Genomic DNA, 26143 nt, shown 5'->3' with positions numbered 1-26143 from the left:
AAAAACAGTCATTCATCGGCTATAGCGAGTAGAAAATTATTTAATATTCGTAATCTTTGTCATTTAAATGATGTGTCAAGCACTTCGACTGATTGGAAAATTATAAGAGAAGTTTGAAAAGCCCAGATCGAAGCTGAATAAACCTACATACGGGCCTTTAAGCTCTTCTAGAAAAGTCGAAAATATAGACAGTGTTACTCGAACTCTGAAAGGCCTAACTTGTTCATTAGGAAGCGTGTTGTTGCTTCAAATGTGTACAGATCATTATTATTTTGCATTTTACGCAAAGATTTGGGGCTACATCTCTATAAATCTCTAGAATTGAAGCCTCAGGATGCTGGCCAGAGTCTTGACTTCGTAAACCAGATTATTGAGCGCTTTCTAACGTTTATCATCATCTTACTTTCGGATGGTGCCCATTTTCATCTTAAAATACACATCAAAAATTTTCGCTACTGGAGTACGACATATCCAAAATACAAACATCAGTAGTCTCTACTTTCGCCTAAAGTGAATTTAGAGAATTCAGAGCATTATGTACAGATATTAGAGGACTTCTTCGTGGCTGAATTGCAAAACATTGAGGGTTTTAACCAAACAACAGGGATCCATCAGAACGTAGCAGCTTCACGTAAGTCCGAAAGATCTCTGCGAAGACCTGGTAAAATTTTTCCTGGCAAATTAATCTTCAAGAGAGGAAACATAAGTTGTTCCGATTCAACAGCTATGGACTTTTTCCTGCAGATTTATGTTAAACTTAGAGTTTTTGCTTAGAAACCAACTTACCTGACATAATTTGAAGGAAATATCCAGCCATCACGGAGAATCCGTCATAAGCAATTTTAGTGCGCGATTAAATGAATGCCATTAGCGCAACATCTTACATTTGGACGTTGTTATTTTTGAAAAAGGAATGTCCAAGCAATATATTTTTAAATGTGACAAACATGCTTTTCTATATATCAATTTTCTTATGAGAAATCTTGTATTTTGAAATTGTAGGCGTGGAGAAAAGCTCTTCTTTGTTCCAAAGTTGTAAAGATATTTCTCTAGGATCTATCTAGAAGAACCATAATACTGTTTCTTGGATTCAGATATTCAGATTTTAGTTGGTGAGTATATGTATATTAGGTTGACAGAGCATAGGTCATTAGAAATTAGAAATGTATACGAGCACTATTTCGCTGGGTTGCATCACTGAATATTAATATTAGATCTTTGTATATAATACAATTGTTGATTGAGCTATTCCATAGTCCTTATTCAACATTTTTCAGTGACTAAGAACTGGACAACCAGCCTTTATGTTCATTAATGGGTTACCATTATATATAGTTTCTTACATTTTACTAACATTTTGAATATAATCTTTATTTAATTTTAAGGTTATTTTGTTACATTGTGTCAAATACTATATAATATAATATATATGCTCAAAATAACGATGTTATAGAGAAAAATTGAAGCAGTACCAGATCAAAAGTGTTGAAAGCTGAAAGAAAACATTCGGGAAGAGGAAACGCTAATTGAAAACTTATGAGGTGGTTTCTATACAATGCTGAATTAGTATATCAATTAGATGAAAGTTTAATGAAAATACTATACATAACCAATTCATTGGTACCTATCTTTTATACTAATAATATTTTGTATTATAAGAATAATGTATTCCAAATTATGTACATTTATCACCAGATTATTTTTTTTATCGTAAAATTCTTCTTGAGTCGAACACTTCATGTGTAAACTTGAACTTTCAGTATTCACATAATTTGCGTTGATACCATTGTAGTAAGATATGGTGAACAATTTCAGTAGTGAAGATGATGAATTACATCCTGAAAAGCAAGTGAAGACGCCGGATTCCCTGTATTTATATTTTACAGTAGCGATGGGTAATTTATGCGACTTTTTGATAATAAGTATCACAAATTGCGTTTGTTTATTGATATACAGGTGAATAACAACTTCTACTTTTTATTAATAGTGGAAAAATATGAAAGATTCCATTTGTAACATTAAAATTCCTATGAAAGTGAAAATAAAATCAGATTATATTAACAAACACAAAAATTTTCTGTAACTATATTTGTTCGAGACATATGATTGGTTTAACTTTCTCACTGCCAAATTTCAATTTGGTTTCGGGAAATGGAGTGATTCTTGAATTCAAAGCAAACCTCCACTGGCTCAAGCTTTTTATGAGCTTGGTATGTACGAATCTATGTAACGAAATCTTCGATTTTCGAGCACGTCAAAATAGAAAATGTTGTGCATTTATCATGAATAGATTCATCATCATCATTTACTTTAACAGGTCATAACATGTAGCAAAATCTTTGGACTCGACTTTTCCCCCTTAAAACAGGCAGATAAACTTATCTAGGTCAGAATATTTGGAATCGATTTTTTCCTCTCAAAACAGTCGGATATACTTAACAGGAATCGATGAAGATGTACTCATTTTACAAATTCGTATCAATATCCTCAGTTCACTACGTGGACTTGTTTTTTACCTATCTCAAACGATCAGATAACTAGTCACCGATGACCTTACATCAATTTAATGATTCTGTGCCATAGTTTTTACCAGGTTGTGTGAGAACAGAGATTTTTTTCGGGTGATATGACCTGAGAATAAAAGTTTTTACTGCATCGGCGTCCTCAATAGATTAGAAACTTCATAAATATCCAATCTAGGATGATGGTTCAAATCAATAGAAACATTTACCTCATGAAAATTCCCATTTTGAGTTAGACGTTACAAGACGTTTCTTATTTGAATGAAAATCAATTATGAGAATCATACGCAGGAATAGTTTCAAATTTTACATTTCTCATAGAACGTAATTCATAATCAGGTTGACAAGGTTAAGTATGTGTGATCCAATCTAATATCTATTGTATGGGTTACAGTTTTGACAGTCTATATTTCGTTGATTCAAATGTGATCATTTATTAGAGATAAAGAAATCTACTAGCAGTTATATCTATTGAGTCATTTGAAAACAAAGAGAAGCTCAAATAAGAGCCAACGCCTATTGTAGCTTCCCATAAAAATTCATGTGTAAATTGGAAAGTAAAATTCTAGATTGTGATTATTATTATTAATGCTTTTATAAAGTGCATATACAAAAATTATAGTATTGTTTTGGCGACTTGGTAGCTATCTCAACCATCCAATTTATTTCAGTTAGGTTTTTGTTGTCAGTCACTAAATCTGGAAGGGGAACGAGGAGCATAACGGGTATGCGAGGTATGAAAGGGGCACCTACACATACTAGCCGTGTTTTGTTCACGCTATTAGGCAGCTATTAATTCTGTTTTAGATTCAGAAATGGTGCCTACGTATAAGAGGGAAAGTTCGGGAGGCAGTTGATGCTGTTTCAAGTAGCTACAGGCAGCTCAACTATATGACTGGAACGTCATGGATGAGCCGCCGTCGTCCTTCGCTAGCTCGCGATTCTCACAATTTTTACCTTGACAAGGAAATTGCTGGTGTAGATTGGTTGAAGGGATTTTCAAAACGTCACCTCAATTTATACACGAGAAACCCTGAAGTAACATCTGCAGCTCGTGCAATAGATTTAAAGTTGCTGTTGATAAACTCCATTCTTAGCTCGGGGAAGTATGTGACAAATATGATCTGACACCAATGGAATAGACTGTTATATCGTGCGTGTCGAAAGCAAAGAGCATTATTATTGCAGAAAGGAGAAAAAAACATGTGGGCTCACTATCATCAACGGAACGAGGATGGTTTAATTCATCCGGAGCTTACGTGCCTCCAATGCTGATACCCCTCGACAGAGAATTAGAGTTGACAACGGCAGAATGCAGCATTTGAGGCTGGATGACTGAGATGTTTATGGCTTATTTTTAACGGCTCGTGAAATTTTCTAGTGTTTCAATACCTAGTCCAGTATTACTTTATTGAAAATACACGTAAAAATGGTGTTATTTGTTTTCCTTGGCACTGTACCCACAGACTCCAGCCGTCAGATGCTGTTTCATAAGTTCAAGCCGCAAAAATATGTGTAATTATCAATACTTTTAAGAAATTAGGCATATAGCCATGTCATCAAAACAACTTTATCGATTTATATTTTTTTGGTGCATCAACAGCAGATATACTGATAACAATCGATGAACCTCTATCTGCTCTGCAATAACAGCCGCCTCTACCTCTAAATTTGTGAATTTCATATTATACTGAATGTACAAAAAATTTGAAATGAGACATTTTATCTTTAAAGTCATAATTTAGCCACAAATGCGGTATTCCACCCATTTTAATAAACAAAATAATAATTATGTTTAAATTAATTAAATGACAAATACAACGGTTAGTTATGTGGATTGCTTCTTCTCTAACACAAAAGTCTTAATTGAGCCACAAATTGGGTATTCCATCCATTTTACACGACTTTGAATAGCTGTGTTTTAGAAGTTAAAAATTTGAAATTGAATCACAAATAAAGTCGTTAGTTATGTAGCTTGCCTCTTCTCTTCTCTGAAAGTCATAATTAAACCACAAATTCCGCGTTCCACTCATTTTGCCCAATACTGTTCATTATATTAGATTTCCCCCTATTCTTATACAATGCAGTCCATATGTATGGAAGAAATTCAATTTTAGCGTTATTATGTATTATGTGAAAGAAACCTGAAACAGGTCGATTTTTATAATGTGAATATACAGTATGAAATTATTATTCCCTTCCAGCACTCCTTCTGAATTATAAGCACCCACTCGAAAATTTTAAATAAGAAAGGGAGTCGTGTGGCACCTTGTTGGAAAAGAATTTTAGTTCAGTTCAGTTCAGCAATATGAAGTTTTTCAAATTTGGTGCAATCATAAATGAGAAAATCAATAATCAGGTATTTTCGTATCTGTTCTGCTAAACATCAGGAAAAAGTCTTTAAAGATACTAAAATATTAGTCAAAAACCCAAATAAACAAATGGTATGAATCTAGTGGCTGCTGTGTTTTAGGTATTTAAAGTTAACTAAAGAAGTCAGTCTAATATTTGCATGCGTATAAAATTTAATTAAGGCTCATTTGTCCGAATCTCAAAGAATAGACATTTTAATTAAAGTTGGTTGTGATAATAAAATAAGAGCTCAAAAGAAGGTTTGTGACATTTTTAATAATAAATACCCCCGTCAACACGTTTCGCAGTCTACAATTAACAAAACTGAAAAAAGTTTCGTGAAACTGGACATTTAAAAAATATTTAAAAACAAGATATAAATTTAAATCCACAAAAGAAAACTCGAGAGCTTGCCGCCGATAATGATGTAGTAAATCATCTATTTTGAGAGTTTTGTAGAAAGAAAAAAAATCACCCTTACTAAGTGCAAATGGTTCAGGAGTTAAATGAAGATGATTCCGATAGAAGCTAAGAATTTTGTGAATTGATGATGGATAGAATAAACGCGGATTGTAGTTCATAAACAAAATAGGTTTTTCTGATGAAGCGACATTTCATTTAAACGGAATGGTTAAAAAAATAGAGCTCTAGATATTGAAGCAAAGGAAAACCTCACTGGATGTGTGAGGCTCACACTCAACACCCTAAAATAGTGAACGTTTTGGATGTTATCATTAACAATCAAATTATTGGCTTTCATTTTTTTGAGGACACAGTTAATGGTGAGGTTTATCTAGATTTTTTGATTAACTTTTTAGTGTCTACATTACAAAGACCAAAGGCTCACACTAAAAAAGTAGGGACAATTATACAGTTAGAAATTATTTAAACGAGGTTTATCGTGGTGGTGGATTGGAAGACGTGGAGCAACCGAATGGAGACCGGCTAGATCTCCCGATTTAACTCCTAGATTATTTCTCATTATTATCTCCATTCTACGTAAAATTTCATGATAGAGACATTATCAACACTTCTCATGTTAAAAATTAGTTTTCTCAGTTATGATTACACCAAATTTGAAAAACTTTATATTGCTGAACTGAGGACTGAACTCCCTTCCCAACAAGGTGCCACACGACTCCCTCAATTTTCGAGGCCGTGGTTATAACTCAGTGGAGGTGCTTGAGGAGGATAATATTTTCACACTATAAATTGGCAATTTGAGAATAAAAATCGACCAGATTTTTCCACATAGTACATAATAACGCTAAAATTGAATTTATGTACAAACTAATAGGAACTAACATTTTAATATAATTTTCAATAAAATGTGGCCTGTGCATGGCAATATGTTAAATATTTAAATATATTTTTTTTGCAGTGCAACTGTTGGCACTTGTGAACGGCACTTCAATAGTATGGACATCACCGGTGATACCAAAATTAACTTCCATTGATACTCAAGTAAATCCACTAGGATCACATGCAGCCCCAACAGATATTTCCATGATAGCAGCTTCACTAATTATAACAAGTTTCCTTGAAGCTCTAGTACTCTAGTATACTTATTAACTATGTGAGTAGGTTTACTTTTATCTCACATTTTGTTAGCATTCAGTGCTTTTGTAATAATGATCATACATCTCCAGATGTATGGAAGGAACTTTTTTGGCTGGATCTTGCTCTATTATCCCAAATTTATGTCACAGAAATTTGCAAGGATCATAATAGAGCCAAGTTTGGATATTATTTTGGACTATTCCATCAAATAGGATATTTTTATTGTTTCATCATAGGTTCTTATTTTAGTATGACACTTCTTTTGATAATACTTATTGTTACATTTTCAATATTCTTCTTCTTTTTTTCAGAATCTCCTGCCTACTTACTATCCAAGGGTAAAGAGAAAAAATGTAGACAAGCTCTAAAAAATCACGAAACACCAAAGATTCATCGAAAAATCGAAGGGATTATTATAAATTAGTGGAATGCAATAAAACAAAAAACTTCGCTACGAAAAGCCCTGGTTATCTATCGTTATTCACAAATAAGGAAACTAAAGTAGGATTTATGTTAGCTCTGTTGCCATGCCAAGTTCAAATACTTTCAGATATCACTGTAATAATGTCTTTTTTGGCGCCTTTTTAAATTCCGCTAAAACAAGTATATCAGGCGACCATGTAGCTATTGCCGTTGGAATACTTAAAATCAGTTGCTTCTTTTTAACTTCAGCAGTGTTTTTCGGAAGCAGAAAATGCGTTGAGCGTACGTGAGTTTTACAAAAACAGGAATTTGGCACTTATAGCGCGTAGAAAAATCTACAATATTCGCAATGTTCGTCATTCAAATGATCCGTCAGGCTCTCGACTGATTGGAAAATGAGAAGAGATGTTTGAAGAGACCTGAATCAACACTGAATAAACAACATCCGGGCGTGCAAGGTTTTCTGAAACCATCGAAAATATAGATGGTGTTACTTGGTCTGTGACGAACCTAACTTGTCTATTTGGAAGCGAGCTGTTGCTTAAATCGTGCATAGATTATCATCAAGATGTTGGTCAAAGACTTGACATTGTAAACCAGATAATTGATCTATTTCCAGAGTTTACCATTATTTTGTTTTCGAATGAAGGTCATTTTAATCTTAACATACACGTCAATAAGCTAAATTTCCTCTACTGGAGTGCGACCAATCCACAACACGAACATTATAAATTCCTATATTCGCCTAAAAGATCGTATCGGCTGCGATATTAGTGCAACGAATCATATGTAGATCCCTGCTTCATTTAAGTTTAAAAGAAATGCACAGTTGCAGAGAAGTCAGAGTGTTACGTGAAGATCCTAGACGACTTTTCGTACCTGAACTGCAAAAGTTCACAACCGAAGAACATGGTTCTAGCAGGACTTAGCAACTTCACTTACGTCCGAAAGATCTCTGCGAAGAGTTTTTGAAAGTTTACCTGGCAAATTAAGCTCCAGGAAAGGTGACATGGGTTGGCATCCACGTATTAGAGATTTTATACCTATAGATCCATCATAGTGCTCCATCAAAAAAATTGCCGCGAGGGCAACGGCATCCATTTGGACCAGGTAATAATTTCCTAAGCAATGTATTATAATATGTAACATTTTTTTAATCAATTCCTTACTTACTTACTTAAAATTGCTTTTTTAAATATGAACTTACTTTTGAGATACCTTGTATTTGGCAAATGTAGAAGTGGTTTCTGCCGAAAAGCTCTTCTTTGATACAAATTAGTTAAAATAATATTCCATGAATTTTCCAAGAGAACATAATAGTATTTCTTGAATTCAGATATTTTAGTTGGTAAGTATATGTATATTTGGTTGCCAAACCATAGGCCATTAGAATATTTTCGGAGGTTGCAAACAATATCATTGTTGATTGATAAAAAACTATTCATTATCCAGGATTCTTGATCAACATTTTTAATTGACTAAGAATTAAAGAATTGAATAGCCTGCTTTTATGTTCATGAATTCAAATTAATTTTTCTTATTAGAACATTCTCTATTTTGTTTTTATTCTCATTTTGATGTTCATGATCTATTAATCAATATAAATACGCAAATTGCCAGTGTCAATATCATATTTTGATAAAGACTTAAAGGAAAGTCGAAACCTCAAATTTCATCTTTATTAACCTAGCCAAAAATTATAAAAAAAAACTAATTGTAAAACAGAAGAGACCTAAAACCTAAATATTATAAGAAAGAAACATGGTCTGGAAGATATCTTAATTATAACTCCAAATCACAAAAAAATACTACTAATATGGTTTTATGTATTCTACATATATTTATTTTAATCATCATTTATTAATTCTTATATTCTTTTGAAAATGCTCCCAAGGAAGGAGCGAAACGTTATGTTATACGTATAAATGTGATATTTCATCGAAGTTTTATTATTTCATCCAAACAACCTACGAACCCAGGAAATTAGAGAGAGGAAAAAAATAAATTTATACTCAAATATATATATATATATATATATATATATATATATATATATATATATATATATATATATATAACGTTCTCTTCTATTTTGAAATTAGTTTCTTCAACTCGGGAATTATTTGGGAATTTATTTTAACAATATTTAATAGAGCATAAAAAACTTTAGTGGCCAACGATTATCAATTCGTGCTACGGAATATTCGCACTTTAGTCCTACAATATCTACCCCACCGTTCGTGGAATTATAAAATGTTATAATTTCTGGCTTGTTTGGGGGACGGATCTATAGATGCATCATCATAGCGAGTAGATAGAATCAGAACTTTTTTATTACTTCTTGGAATATACAACGCAAGAATAGTTATTGTCATCTTTCCCTTAAGCAAACATGGTACTGCATACTGGACGATTTTTCACTTGAACAAACTCAGATGGGATCTCCCACTTATTCTTTCGCAGTGTACTAACTAAAGTCAGTTTGTGATTTAGAAGTTAATCGTTAGGAAGGGGAACCGATGTTAAGTAATTATCCATTGTAACGTTTCGTCCAGCCTTATTAATAGTGAGATAGTGAGTATCAAACGTTTCACTATGCTGGAAGCATCGTTTGGCAACTTGTCCCTCTGGTTGTTTTCCGGAAATATATCCTTATTGTGCGTATATAACGTTCGTGCATCTGCTAGACTATAGATCTTTATGCCATATTTTGCAGGCTTATTAGCAATATACTGCCTGAAACAGCACTTTCCTCGAAATGCTTCCAGAATTTCGTCTATCGTAGCATACTCTCCAATGGAGAAATTTGAATAGCATGATTTTACAAAGTTGTCAAGTAGATCCCGAATTGGTTCTAGGTTATCATATTTGGCTCTTTCTTTTCTAGTATTGTTGTCGTCAAAATGTAATGCCCGAATTAGGACGTGAAATCTTCTCTCCAACATAACAGCCACAAAGTATTTTGGAACTGTACCATCTGTTATGCGTAAATCGACATTAGTCGAAACGTCAATTTTTATTTATCCTTTAGAAATTATTGAAAAACTAATTTTGAAACAGAAGAGACCTAGAATCAAGAACATTTAGCAACACATATATAGGTTTTCAATATTTTTTGGTTGACGTTTCAACTTTTCTTCAAGTCTTTATGAAAATATATATAAAATGGCCAATGTGAGAGAAGCAACCCACTGTTGCTTGTTGTGATAACCAATTGAAATTAAGAGATGGTAATGATAACAATTTATAGTCGGTTTGACATATATAATTAAATAAAGAGAATTCCACAAATAAACACTCATTTTTATCAAAAATTGATTTTATTCATCAATGTAATCTCCTTCCAGAGCAATACAAATATTCCAACGTTTCTCTAATTTCTCGATGTCGTGCTTCTAGAAGGATTTGTCTTTTGCCTCGAAATAAGCTTCAGTTTCAGCAATTGTTTTTTCATTTGAGATGAATTCCTTACCAGGGGGGGGGGGCACATCGACATGTGAATCGGTGCATTGTTTTGGTGAAACAGTAGTTTTTTCTTTGACGTATGAGGCAGATTTTTGCATTCAAACTATCCAACAACTCTATCTAGTTCTCTATTGATTGTCTCTCCCTTTTGGAGAGAGTCAATGAACAATATTCCATGCGCATTCCTAAATACTGAAGCCATAACCTTCCCAGCTGACTGTTGTACCTTTGGACATTTCGTTTTGATTCCGGAATGAAGAGATAGATCCATTGTCACATATCGATGCAAAAAATCCGATTCACTATGTGTAAACATGGCCATACACTGCTGTGAATCATCAACACGTTGATGAGTGTAAACATACAACCTTCTTATACCTTTACGGCCTCAGCTATGTCACGTAATTTCAATTTACTATTGTATAAGTAGATGAAATAGAAGAAAAATATATAGAAACCGCATTAATGAAACTTAAGAATTTACATCAAAAAATTTCGGATGAATGGCCAGTACCACGATTTTACTGGTCAAAGAAGAGAAAAAAAGGTACCTGCACACTACCCAGGAATAAGCTTTCTAAATACAACCTTGAAGCTAGTAACAAAGATGATGACAAACAAAATAAATGAACTCACCACATTAGGCGATGAATCGCGGGGATTCAGATCAGAAAGATTTTGTACAGATGCGATATTTGTCCTGCGACAAATAGTTGAAAAATCTATTGAGAATAACAAACCGTTCATGTGTTTTACAGACCAAGAAGAGGCGTTTGACCGAATATAATTGGAGTACGTGGTACACCTTCTATACAACAGGCTAATACCATATAACATCGTAAAAACCATCGAAAACATTTACAAGAGAAACAAAATACAGGCCAAAATCAATAGCATAACTACCGAAGAAATTCCTGTAAACAATGCTATTCGACAAGGAGATTCTCTTAGCCCCGTGTTGTTCAACATCGTTAATGGATGAAGTTATAAAAAGCACTCGTAACCTGAAAGGTTATAAAATGTTAAAGAAAGACGTCGAGATCTAGGGCTATGCCGATGGTTCTGTGATTTTGTTCAAATTGCAGAAAACGCAGATTACTATTCACATTAAACACAACGGCAAAAGACATCTGCAGCAAAAAACAAATGCATGATCACCTCAAAACATCTATCAGATGCAAACTGGTTGTAGATAATAATGATAAAATTTAAATATTAGGCATAGAAATATTAGGATACGGTAATATCGAAGCGGAGGTGAGAAACCAAGCGGCAAAAGAAGCACGAACCTCAGCTTACCTGAACGATACAATCTTCCGAAACAAATATTCCGAATCTACAAGGCTGTAATCCGGGCTATATTAACATACACAGCGGAAACCAGACCAGACCATACACATCGAACACAATGAGAATATTAGAAACCACCGTAATAAAAATAGTGCGCAGAATCGCTGGGAAAACACTTTTTGACAGGGAGAGAAGCGAGGACATTAGAAGAACATGTAAGATTGACAACATAAACGGATGGATATTGGCAAGAAAGAGTGCAACGAACTTATAGATTGAATGAATTACGACAGAATGGTCAAAATAGCTAGACACAAGTCGCTCTTAGGGCGTCGAAGCGTTGAGTAGACCCCGCAAGAGATGCAGCGACAACCTCTCTAATAATTAAACGGCAGAGGATACCAGGAAAAACAAGCACTTTGTTTAGATTAAAGAAAGCAGAAGATATAACCAATTTGTGGCCTTTTTTATGTTATCTAGAGTAATCACCTCAATTGGACAACCAAAACAGTCACAATCATCCGTGTATGTACGGCCAAGTTTAAATTTAGCAAACCAATAACAAATGGTTTTCTTCAATAGAGCAGAGTCTAGATAACACTTTTGAAGCCATTGCTCCGCTTTATACAGTATTTTTTCCATCAAGAAGTAATGATCAATTAGCACACGAAATTGTTTTGTAATCATTGTTTTGAAAATAACAAAAGTACCTCCTCTTGAATGGCTGTCATTGTTTCTGACTAATCGAAATGACATGAAATTTTACACATAGTTTTTCGAGAGTTGGAATTCTATAAACGTCATATGGATTTGAAAATGGTAGTGCCATCTTGTGTCAGTCACACGACTTAATGAATGATGTAATATAATTGCTAAATAAGTTGTACATATTATAATTATCATTTTGATACCGACTTTAAATCCTTGTATTCATCAAATCTCAAAGAAAACAGTGATAAAAGGCATAAATAGTACAAATTATAATTATATTATAAATCATTTAGGACCCTCTGCCATTGGTACTTGAATTAGATTATTTTATGTGCTTAAAATGTAATTGTCTAATTTTTTGCTTTGATATACAATACTGTATGTATATTCGTTTGAAACTGGAGGATAGACAACCTTTGCATAATTATTTTGATATATGCGACATATTCCTAAAAATATTATTCATTACCGGGGTAATAATTATTAGTTAGTTTCAATACAATGCGGAATTAGTATGTCAACGAAATGGAAATTACATCAAAATACAATACATGACCTATTCATAGGTACTTTTAGTTTATACTAATAATACATTTGTATAAAAGAATAATTTATTGCAAATTATGTACATTCATAACCAGATTATATTTTTTATTATAAACTTGTTTTCGACGACTACATGTGTAAACGTAAACGTTCAGTATTCACCTACATTGCGTTGATACCGTTGTATTAAGACATGTTGAACATTTTTTGAACGTTTAATTATCTCAGTTTCTTTTCAAGTTGATAAGTTATATTGGTATGATTGAATATAATTAAGAGTGTAGTATGGAAATTCCGAATACGTCACTGTACGCTGTATAATACACAAGCAAATACAGATAAATTCATACCAAAACATGTAATATGAGATTAGATGTCTGCGGTTAAAATGGTGATCGAGACTCCTAGTGAGAATAATTTTTTACAGGAAGTGAAATACGTTCCCACTAGTAGTGATGATGAAAAATTACAGCCTGAACAGCAAGTGAAGAGGCCAGATACTCTGTTTTTATATTTTACAGTAGCAATAGGTAATTATTCGATTTTTTTAATGATAACTATTATAAATTGTGTTCGTTTATTTATATACAGGTAAATAACTTTCACTTATTATTAATAGTGGAATAATATGAAGAGTTTAATGTGAAATATTATAATTCACATGAAAGTAAAAATGAAATCAGATTATATTAACAAACAGAAGTAGCTCAAGGAAAACCTAATCGTTTGAAGGTACTGAAATAATTATGACTATTCATTTAAATTGTCACTTACCTATATTTGCTCGAGACATATTAATGGTTTAAGTGAGAACTGCCAAATATCAATTGGGAATCGAGAAATATACTGAGTGAGTCAAAATAAACCACTAACTCAATTTTTTAGTGACCATATGTAGGAATAATCCAGATAGAAATTATAACTCATTAAATTACGACTAAAACATTTTTCTTCTTACTACTAACATACAACAAGTATCAAAAAATAACAGAAACCAGTCGGAATAAGATTTACCTTACAAGTGGCAGAATCATTGGACTCGATTTTTAAACAATCAGATAAACTTATCAATAATCAATGAAAATGTACTAATTTCACAAATTCGTATCAATATCCTCGCTCACTTCATCAAAAAAGCTTATAACGGAATCATGTTTGGACTAGGTTTCTACCCACTTCAAATGATCAGATAACTAGTCAAAGACCGATGATATTAGATCAATTCAATGATTCTGTGCTGTAGTTCTTGTCAGGTTCTTCAGGCATAAAAATTTTCTCCTGGTAACCTCGTCTTAGAATCAGAGTTCACTCACCAGTGGCATCAATAAATTATTAACTTTATAAATATCAGCATTAGAATGATAACGTTAAAACAATAGAAACGTTTACTGAATGATAAATCTCATTTTGAGTTAAACATTAGAAGTTTCTTCTTTGAACTAGAATTAATTATTTGAATCCTATGCCGAAATATTTTGCACGTTTTTATTCATACTAAGTTTGACAAAAGGCTGCAAGGTTAAGTATCTGTGACCCAATGTTTATCATCACCTCTCATACTGTAGTTGTACACTATGTAACTACCGTTCTAATATGGGTCTGGAAACTTATGTATGTATATATTTATAATTCAGGGTCTCACATACACTTCTCTCATAAACTTTGATTCAAAGGATCTATTATGTTCTGTTTTCTTGCTCATTTCTACTAGTCCAGGCGAGATAGCCAAAAAATCATCATTTTGCGTAGTTTTCCACGATCAGTATGAAACTTTGTATTTAGGTGGTGGATAGCGTGTACAATGACATATCTTTATCCGTGATCTGAGAAATTTTTTTGTCATTGTCAAAAGCACCGATATATGTCGAATTTTAAGGAAATTTCTCATTTTTTGCTTATAACTTCATTGCTAGTGGCTTCACCAAAAAAAGTTAAATTCTTTTTTTTTTGTCATTAAAAGACCTACAAAAGTAGACGTCACGCGTTGAAAAATATTAATTTGTTAAAGAGATACAGTAAAACACAATAATAATTATTATTTTTATATAAACAATGATAAAGTAGCTTAATAATTGTCATTGGTTCTTGTAATTGTGCAAAAATACTCTGAACTATCAATAAATGACGTGTGCAAAAGCTGGAGATTGTACGTTTAATGGTTCATGAGTTATGGCCTTATAAACAAATTAACAGCAATAACAAATAACTTGGTCTGTGCGTTGAATGTGGTTGTGCTGATTTTTTTATGAGTAGATTTCATTATTTTATGTAGGAAGTCGACGTTCATTTAAAAAAAAATTGAATTTTGCAATCAAGGGAATTTATTTTTGAATTCCCCTCTAAGGGGATTTCAAAAATGAAATCTCGTGCGGATTCGTCTTTTTTTCATATTTTTTTTTGACGTAGATCGAAAGTGCATAAAAATAGCTTTCATTTAAAAAAAAAAAAATTGAGTTTCGTTGGAAAACCACGAAGATAGAGACCGGGAAAGTGAAAAATTAACTGTACAACAAATTTAGCGAGTTGACGAAAAAAAAAATATCACATAATTTGTTATTTACAGTATTGTCTTTACATGAAAAATCACGTATCTCGTGGAAATTTCTCCCTGCAAAAAAAATTAACAAATGTCAGCGGAGCGCTCGGTTTTCCTTGATCGCGCGCGGTGGGGATAGCGGATTCAAGCGCGAAAAAAAGTGGTTTCGAGCGTTCAAATTCGACCGTGCAGCTTTAGCCGTACTTTTCTCGGGAACTAATTGCTATAAAGGGATGTTTTTTTTTTAATTTGATACCTCGCCTCGAGAGGAATCGATTGGCATAGCTAAAAAATACTCAATACACAACCACATTCAACGCACAGACCAAGTTATTTGTTATTGCTGTTAATTTGTTTATAAGGCCATAACTCATGGACCATTAAACGTACAATCTCCAGCTTTTGCACACGTCATTTATTGATAGTTCAGAGTATTTTTGCACAATTACAAGAACCAATGACAATTATTAAGCTACTTTATCATTGTTTATATAAAAATAATAATTATTATTGTGTTTTACTGTATCTCTTTAACAAATTAATATTTTTCAACGCGTGACATCTACTTTTGTAGGTCTTTTAATGACAAAAAAAAAGAATTTAACTTTTTTTTGGTAAAGCCACTAGCAATGAAGTTATAAGCAAAAAATGAGAAATTTCCTTAAAATTCGACATATATCGGTGCTTTTGACAATGACAAAAAAATTTTTCAGACCACGGATAAAGATATGTCATTGTACACACTTTCCACCATCTAAATACAAAGTTTCATACTGATCGTGGAAAACTAAGCGATTTTTCCTAAATTGCCTGGACAATACACCTCATGGATATTTCGGGGCATAATTTTTTTAAAAACAAGACTCAAAATATTTTGCTTCCGCTTGGTTCATACTAGGTATAAAACACTGAAATTTCCATTATTGCTATCAATTTGTGTTGTTTATTAATTATATTTATCAGGACTATTAATATTTATATTTATCAATACACAACAATAACCGAGAATAACTCGCAAATGTACTTCTTTATTCCATTATCAATGTCAGAAAAGCAAAACAAACAATTCTCGAATCGGAATAATTCTTCTCTTCCTCTAGCCTCATTATGATAATAACTACTTAAATAAACATAATTAGTTTCAAGAGTCTGTTCCTATGTGGAATTTTCGAGATTAACTGATGAAATAACCAACAATCCATTATTTTTCGCTTTGTAAAGAACCTGAATGATAATTACTACAAGTTGGGTAGAATGAAAATTAAGTAAATTTTAAACTATTGGTAATATTTTCAAATATGTGGAATCAATGTGAATAGACGAAAGAAATTTGAAGTGGGTATTATTAAATGATGAGACTAATCTGAGAGTCTGTTTTGTAAATATAATATGAAATACAACATACCAAATGTTATTTGTAAAACACATCTACTCATCGTTGAATATTCCCAATCATCATTTTTTACATGCTATAATAATCTATGCAGAGTGATATTACTCAGAAATATGACATAAACTTTATTGAAGAGCAACACTAGCAAATACCAAATTCTCATTCCACACTAATAACAATATAATAAATAGTAACAAAGTTCTTGAAAACCAGTAATCAAATAATTTATTTATTCATTTAAAAGAATGCTATTCATGTTTTCCTTATACTATTTGACAATTCTGGAAATCACTGATATTCGTTTTAAATATTTTATAATAATCACTGGAAACACATAATGCTACATGCACCGACACAACGGCTTTCATACTCAGGTATTTGGTTTGACCAAGATCCAAATGTCGAACTAAATAATTGTTGGTTTGATCTTAAATTTTTCGCACATCAAGTTTCCTCATAATACGGACATATTGGTAGTTATTCAATAGGTCCCCCTCAACCTATCCATATGTCTACAAATACAACAATGAGATAGTTACAAATATTGCTTAATGGGAAGGCGCACTATCTTGTTGGAAATAGATGTTTCCATAAGAGACGTTGGCATGTACAGGATTAGAAAACAAATTCTCAAATTGCGGCATTAATTCTTCTAGCAAAAATGACAAATAACCAACAAGAGTTTAGTTCAAGTATAATGCAATCATCCAATTTTATTTATACTACTAACTTTTTCCTACAATCTGTGGCTAAACATTCACTTTTTAGGGACGATAAGTATGACTTTTTTTTCGTCTCTAGTTAAGCCTCAATTTTTTTGTCAATACTAATATTTATATATTTTATTAGATTTATCCCCCAGTCATACTAGAAGTATTACAGTCATCAGTTTTTTCCTACTAATGGCAGTTTGCCATTGAATTCTTTTTTTTTTCTCACACGTTTTTCCATTTTAGCTTACAGTACCTTTTGATATCAGTGGCAAGTCGGAATATTTGTCTCTAAATAGATGTCATATTTTGTTTGTATCTTAGTATCTGTATCCAATAATTTATTGCATTTTAATTTTATGATATAAATCATATTGTTTTTATTCAATATCTAGATTTTTGGTCTTGATGGAATGATAATGTATACAACTTTATACCTTCTATAAAACAGCTACCAAAATGGCAATGTTGCTATTCAAACAAAATCAACATTGACAAATTAAAACTAAAAAAAAGTCCAAGGTATATTGAATATATTCTTCACGTACAGGTGCGGGGATTTGTTATAGTCAAACTTTGATTTATTTCTTCCTTTTTACTAAAGTTGAATTTTGATCTCCCCCAAATGTATTCTGGTTATTACATTATTATTCATTGGTAGTCTTTCAACTTGAAAAATTGGTAAAATTTGATTCGAATGTTTTTTACATGTGTTTCACCAACTGACTAACAATTTTAGATATTCTATATAGTAAGATCGATGTTGTAAGACCGAAACCTGTAACCATTAACACAGAATAAATACTGTTTTGTCGGTCTATTATATCAATTACCTTTTAACAATTATGCTCTCAAAACATCGCTAATGATGGCATTATTTCCATCAATAGTTAATGAAATCAATATATCCATTTTGGGGAGATGCGGCAATAGAAAACATTTTTACCTTAATCCAAACAACTTTAACTGCGCCTTTCTTTAGTTATAAAACTGGGGAGGAAACTCTCCTACATACCAGCTGACATAAATTAGTTAACAACACTTGTTGAATCATCCTCCATTTTGAATGATTCCACCATTTTTATCATTATGGTATAAAGGAAAAGTCTATCCATGAATGACAAATGCATATTTATTGGACTTTATCACTGTATCTACTTCCATATTTCTTCGAAATTTCATTAAAAGGGGAATGTTATTTTGGTACGTCGAAAAATGAATTCTGGGACAACTCCTTATGTCTTTTAATCGGAAGGCTCGGAGAGTTCTATTAGAATTCTATAAATCTGTTTCGTTGGTATAGTTTGTAATAAGAATTGATGTCTAATACATTAAATCAAACATGAATTTAATTTTATCGGCAGACAAATTACATATATTAAAGACTGACAGAGCAATCCTTGTCAACAGTTTAACTCAGTATGACTTTTCGCTGTCTATTATGAACTGTCCATGGAATTTTATGGTCTTTTCCGAGTTACTCATATAATATTCACCTTACCAAACATTTACGAATTTATTTAATCTTCCAGCTAGCTTTCAACATAACTATTCATATCCAAAGACTCCTTCCGGAATATGACTTGTAAGAATCTTCAATTAGAATCTAAGTTCTAAAGTCATCCGTATATTACATTTACGGACGATCAGTTATATTTTCGAATGTTTAAAAGATAGCACACGCCCTTAGAGTTAGAGCTCTTAACAACAGCTGCTTCAGATGGTCCGTAAATTAGTTAGTTGTTTCGAAATGGCAAATCTGATTTATTTATTAAGGTGAGAATACCCCGCGAGAAGATACAAGATGAAACAAACCACTTTGAGATTTGATGGGTAAATCATCTATAATGTTTCAAAACCATTTGCTCCATTCTCTGTTTTTCTCAACACTTAAATCTTCCCGAGCAGTAGTAGATAATCTTACTAACAAAAGTCTTTTTGAACCATAATTTTATTTACACTAATAGTTTATACTTATACCATTTGTTTATGTGCTTTGCTTGCTCTTTAGCCCGTTTCCCATTTAGTCTTCTTTTTCTAGGTTGTTCGCTATTTCCATATTCCATTTTCATCTGGCTCTGCCTCTTTTCTCCCCTCTGTTTGTTCCGGTTTTTCATATCGCCTCAAATGCTCTTTTCCATTCTCACTATGTCTTTGAACTTATTCGATTTTTATAAAGCACTCTATATTTAATTTGCGTTTAATGTACCGTTCCTTATTTCATCTTGTTGCTTCACTCCCGCTATTTATCTAATTATGTTCATTGACCACGTTGTTATTTTCTGCTTTAATTTGAAGGTTAGGTTAGGTTAAGTAGTATCGAGGATTCACAGCCGTAGATAAGCATTGGTTTGCGGTTCTAACTCGTAGATATTCTTTATTATATGCTTTGTTATATCTTTCTATTGTAAAATACTCTGTACGGTGCTTTATCTATATGTGAATTTGGTTTCATTCACTCTATTGGCTACTTTAGCTTCTTAACACTCTTTTTTTTTTTGTTTTCACAGTTATTTTTTCTCGTATGTTTAATAGTTTAATTAATTTCGTCTACTCTCTATTCTGTCTTGTAGCGTTAGCGAATATTAATAGGTCATTCGCATATGAGTGTGTTTTTTCCTTTTTTGTTCCCTTTTGAAATATTTCCTCAATAATAAAAAAGAAAAGTAATGGGCTTATAAGGTGAAATTAGTTAGAAATATTTCAAATTTAGAATAAAATTATTATTTTCGATATAAAAAAAATAGAAAAGTATTTTTATCAACATTTTAAGCGAGCCAAGTTTAGTTTCGTATAAATTATTTCAATAAATATTTCTATCTATTTTCAATGGGGTCTTGACCGAGTAAGAACTGGTAAAGACTCTTTCAAACATCTAGATCAATATATTTATATAGATATACACAAATATATGGAAGTACTGGTATTAAAAGCCTTGTTATTTTCCAGATACGGCTCTGATATCAATTTGTATTTTGAATGACTGTGTCTTTGTTTTCAATATCAAACAACGTCCTATCGAATGTGATCAGTACTAAAATGGAAGGTTGCTACTTGAAAATCAGTAGAATTGCACATTTAAAATAATTTGCAAACAGTATTAACTTTGTAATGTATATGTTTTACTAGTGTGAAATATTGCATTTTAAAGATCGTGTATGATTTCATTATCGACCTTTGTAAAAGGCATGGTAACACAACTATAAACACGAAGATAGCTGACATTGAGATAAGAAAATAATAACACACCATACTTGGGCAACAAGAGGTCATTGATCTATTAGATAGCTTCGTTATCAAAATGAAATATTATTTGGAGTCAATTCGTTAATGTGATGGAGAAAAATCTTTTAAAATTGTTCAATGTTAAGTTCAATGTGAAAGATTATAGGAATTGGCGTTTTTTCTAGTGGAAAGCAATTTAATTATAAAGCTACTAGGAAGAGAACAAAGATTTATAGTAACATTAACAGGAAAATATTCTCACTAATATGATAACAATGTTGATATAATAAAAACATCACTTCTTGGTGGAAGTAAAGATATGTATAGAGATGGGATTCAATCTCTATATATTTCAAAATAACCGGTTACTCGTGTAAGAATTATATATAGAATTAATACAGAAGATAGATTGGTTTATAAAGTGGAATTATACTATTATAATAGATAGGGAGCGAGATTATCATCGGTTTACAAATTTCTATTTCTCTACGCGCTTTTAAAATATCTCTCCAGTATTCTCCTCCTTTGCCATTCCACTCACTCAAAACCGACATCTTGGCGATTCAATCGGAATAGAGTAGCATTTCGGGCCATAGATGAACCAGATCCTATAGGTAACCAACTGGAGCTCTCGTTTCAGCGCCATCTCTTGGTTCATGAGTTGAACTTAAAGTCACCGGCTGTATATATGTATATATATATATATATATATATATATATATATATATATATATATATATATAAATATATATACCATATATATTATATATAAATATATGATAAATTTATAGTTGTTACTTGTTTTACCTTTTGAAAGTCCTGGTACTTCAACTACAGCTTGAAAAATTACAACAGATACATGTGTAGAAATTTGAAGATTCACATTAAGCTTACTTGAGTTTTTGAAGAGGAGTCTTCTAAGTGTATTTACTCTAATAGGGCGTAATGTAGTACTCGCAAGAATGTCTACAAATATTGTTGAAGATAATTATGTGGACACTTATTACGAACATCTTGTAAGTACACCTGTTATACCCACCTTCAATTTTTACTGATGTTTAAATGTTTTTTGAAGGGCTGCTTGTGGTGTGGTTTTTGTATTTTTTAATAACAACAAAAACATAGCAAGAAAGAACGCTACGGTCCATTTTCCTCTCCCGCACCAGCGAGTTTCCATGCCCTAGTTCGGGCCCACTTTAACAAGCTTCCATATCTCACTCTCTCCATTCTCAAGATCAACTCTATGAGCTAATCCTTTGCCTGCGTTCAGCTTGACATGATTTAGTTTCTTGTACGTTTTGCCACAAAGTATATTCTTAGCGGTATGAAGTCGGAAACGAGTTGTTGCTCAGAATCTGGCTTTGTCATCAACGATTCCAAACATATACTCTTTAGATATTCGGTGGTATTATTTTAAAACACTTTTTTTAGTTTCACCTTCATGTTTATAACAGATTTATTGAACTCGATTTTGTTGATAATCAGGATGAGGTGAATTCGAAATTTTATAGATTTTTCAAGGACCGACGTGAAGATTCAACGATATATTTACAAAGAAGCGGTGTTAAAAGCAAGATCTCTTATACTGGTGGCGTGAATGAGTTAGTAACTTGATAATACTAACTACTGGAACTTAAAAAATAGATTGTCTAAGGTATGAATTTCGAACTCAACTTCTGAGTCGGCTATAGACAGTTCACATTGTAATTGGCTTCCATTATCCGACATTCTCTGTGGCTATAAAGTTAAAATCGTAAGACGGCGATCGTAAAGTGAGAACGTTCTTCTGACGCATCCTAAAGCTCTAGATCTTCATGAGCGATCTTCTAGACGCCAAGAACCCATTATATATAATTTTCATTACTCTGAAAACTTTTCAAATATTATCAATAATTCCTGAAAAGCATTCAAGCACAACTAGCGAATAATTTTTTTTTCTTTTTTAGCATTGATACCATGGTTTGTTGGAGGAGCAGCAATAGTTTGGGCATCTCCAGCAGTGGAAAAACTACGATCAAACGACTCCGAAGTAAATCCTTTGGGAAGACATATAACCACAGTAGAAATTTCGATGGTATTGGGTGTACCAGCAATGGCAGGATTATTTGGATCCATTTTCTTGCCAAAATTAGCGGACATTATTGGTAGACGAAAAAGTATACAAGCAATGGGTCTCGTAATGTTTATCAGCATTATCGGAGTAGCATTTAGTCGCAATATAGAGCTGATAGTTATATGTATTTGTTCTATCGCAATTGCTGTGTCTGCCATATGGGGAATTTGTCCCATTTATTTGACTGAAATATGTGAAAATCATAATCGAGCTAAGTATTGTTGTATAATGGCGTTAAGTTTTCCACTTGGTGAACTTTATACATATCTCATAGGTCCACCTTTCAGTGTTAGAACATTCACACTCCTCATAGCAGCACCTCTAATAATTTTTCTGGTTCTTTCATTCTTTATTCCTGAAAGTCCAGTATACATTCTATCCAAAGGACAAATTGTTGAATGTAAGAAGGTGCTATCACAATTGAGAAGTAACAAAAGTATCAAAGAGCTAGACGATGATTTCAATACAATTCAGCAAGCTTTAGAATCTGAACGAGAAAAGAAAGGAATTAGTATAATCAAATTATTTAGAAGTAAGGAAGGTAGGATTGGGATGATGCTGGGTTTTCTACCAATCACGATACAACATCTTTCAGGTGTACCAGTTGTTATGCCGTTAATGGCTCCCATTTTGAATGAATCCGGATCTAATATGTCCGGAGACAACATCGCTATAATTGTAGGTGTAGTAGAAGTTTGTACATATACATTCGCTTCTTTAGTAGTTGAAAGAGTCGGAAGAAAACCTCTACTAATTGCGTCAAGTATAGGAGCCGGAACATCTGTATCAATATTAGGATTGTTCTTCTACTTAAAATCTATAAGTTCTCCTTTTGTCAAGCAATACCCATGGATACCTCTCGTTAGTATGTCCGGGTATATTACTCTTTATGGATTAGGTCTAGGACCAACACCACTAGCTATGATTAGCGAACTTTTCCATTCAGATCTAAGGTCGACTGCTTCGGCCATTATTATGAGTACAGTTGGATTCATATTTTCTTGTTATCTTCTGATTTATCCTTTGCTTGCCGAAGCTATTGGGATTCATTGGTGTATGTGGATATTTGGATCTTGTTGTTTAATAGGATCCGTTCTTTTTTACACTGTGTTACCAGAAACCAAAGGAAAAAGTATTTCTGAAATCCAAGAGATATTGAAAAGTTATTAGAATCAGTCGTCAAAAAATCTAGTCTTATCAAATCGAAATACTCATCCTAAGCAAATGTATATATAGTTTGTCGTAATATATTTATGTTATTATGCCAATTAGTTATTTGTTTTAGATGTAATTGAGTAGAATAATAATATATTATTCACTAGAGTATAATGAAGGTAATTATTTACGAGGTGAAGTTTACTGCCACAAGGGCTATCGAGAGGAATAAATCACTAACTGAATAATAACTCATTATATGCGAGTAGAATACTATATCTTATCTACGACTGAATATTTTTGTGGAAAATTTTGTTACATGGTTGGAAAGGCTATTATTTGATTCTAACAAATATATGATACAATGTATCATGGTTCATTTGTACTCAGTGCATAGTGCATACAAAATCATGATAATAGTATAATATCTCATGATAATTAACACAACAATCTTATGTATTTAGCTTGATAATTATTACATATCTAATCTTACACGATGATGATGTTTATTTATAGTTATTAATAATTTTTTTTGCCAGTTAAAAACAGATTTATAGGCTATAGGCAATGATTGAATCAGGCAACTTCAGCAGCTGCTCTTATTTCTGTTGATGTTAAAGAAAAGACATTTTTATATTCTATATCTAATTATTTTTGTTGGATTTTAACACAATTTAGTACAAAATATCAAAACGTGAGATATCTACGCACACAAACAATAATATTGACAGGTCCGATTATTCAATTTGGTTCAAAAGCCACTTATAAATTATTCCCAAAAACATAAATAGACGTACATTCCAAATCGTTGATCAGTGTCTTCCAAACTCTGAGTCTCAGGTCTAGGAGAATTTTTTGTAGTAGAATGATATAATATTACAGCTAAATTAAGAAAGCATCGGACAGCAGTGATTAACTATTATTATTAAGGTTGAGAAAATAGACGTATAATGGGTGCATTATAGTACAGTTGTGGATTAAAGCGAACGAGAGCTTTATTATTTCTTTTAATTTTTCTATATTTTCTTGTGCAGAAACAACAATTTTTACCAGAATTTCTATCTTTTTTTTCCAATTTCTTCCAGATTATCATTAATTTTAGACTTATTTTTTAGTAAGATTCTGTAAAGAGAAAAGTTTTCATCCGGAAACCTCCGATTATTAAGACAAGGATGTGGTGATAGAAAAAACCCCCAGGGTCTATTATTTGAACTCAGAACCTCAATTTGGTCCGGAGGAACTGCATATGAAGATGTTTCAAATATTGCTCCGCTATTAAATTCTCGCGAAATTCATCCCCTGACAAGTCCTACTTTTAAGTCCCAGTACCGACAATTGTGTCAAATCACTGTACCACTCAACAAATCGATGTCTCGTCTAAAAATACTAGCTTTAAAGAAAATTTTAATTTTCCTCATAATTACAAAAAATTTCAAATGTCTGTCCGTATCTCTCAAAGTGTTCTAGTGTGAGATGTCTTTCCATTTTTTTTTCAATAATAAACGTTGTACGTTTTCTGAATTTTGTGCGTAACTTTATGATCAATCTACTAATTACCATGAAGACACGATTGCGACATTACTTGAAAAATTGGTCACCGATCACCTCTTACCAAATATTTCTCCAAATTCAGTAATTTTTATAACATATTAAACAAAGTTTCCAATACCAATCTTGAAAAAAATGAGATATCAGCATTTAAGGAAATTAGGATCACAAATATTCCTTAAAAAACGAATAGGTATGTGATTGAGAGAGAGAGAGAGATGCTTTATTGTTAAAAAATTGTTACAATTTGTAGAAAAAAGATTGTAAAAACTAAAAATAACTAAGTAAAGGTACACATAAAATAAAACTTCAATATACAGAAGAAAACCACAATGAGTAACAAAATTATAGGTAATAGTAATAGGTAACTAGCTTTTACCCGCGGCTTCGCTCGCATCGAATCCATTAAATAAGTATCAGAAATCATTATAATAGAAAAGAACGAACTCTGTAGCTATATTAGAACCTGAGGTATAGATCTTTGAATGTATGAAAATTGCCGAAAACCTACAAAAATCCATAACTCCACATTGAATGTCCGCGCCTAGCTCCTCTCCAACTCAACCGATTTAAGTGTTCAAAAACTCAAAAGAA

At 32.3% G+C, this 26143-nt stretch overlaps 1 protein-coding gene and 1 long non-coding RNA gene across 2 annotated transcripts; one reads left to right on the top strand and one right to left on the bottom strand.

The window, feature by feature from the left end:
• The first annotated feature begins 12961 nt into the window (after positions 1-12961).
• LOC130894775 (facilitated trehalose transporter Tret1-like) lies at positions 12962-24114 on the top strand. The gene is made up of 2 exons (XM_057801760.1): positions 12962-13399; positions 22680-24114. The coding sequence occupies exons 1-2, from the start codon at positions 13243-13245 to the stop codon at positions 24014-24016; spliced, it is 1494 nt and encodes a 497-aa protein (XP_057657743.1). The 5' UTR covers positions 12962-13242; the 3' UTR covers positions 24017-24114.
• On the bottom strand, positions 17001-22682 carry LOC130894776 (uncharacterized). The gene is made up of 3 exons (XR_009059385.1): positions 21773-22682; positions 21541-21699; positions 17001-17310 (listed from the first exon to the last, which is right to left on the bottom strand). It is a non-coding gene; the product is annotated as an uncharacterized LOC130894776 (long non-coding RNA).
• Positions 24115-26143: the final 2029 nt, after the last annotated feature.

The sequence above is a fragment of the Diorhabda carinulata genome, chromosome 6 (genome assembly GCF_026250575.1).
Source record: "Diorhabda carinulata isolate Delta chromosome 6, icDioCari1.1, whole genome shotgun sequence".
Classification (NCBI taxonomy): domain Eukaryota; kingdom Metazoa; phylum Arthropoda; class Insecta; order Coleoptera; family Chrysomelidae; genus Diorhabda; species Diorhabda carinulata.
This window is presented reverse-complemented; position numbering and strand designations above follow the sequence as displayed.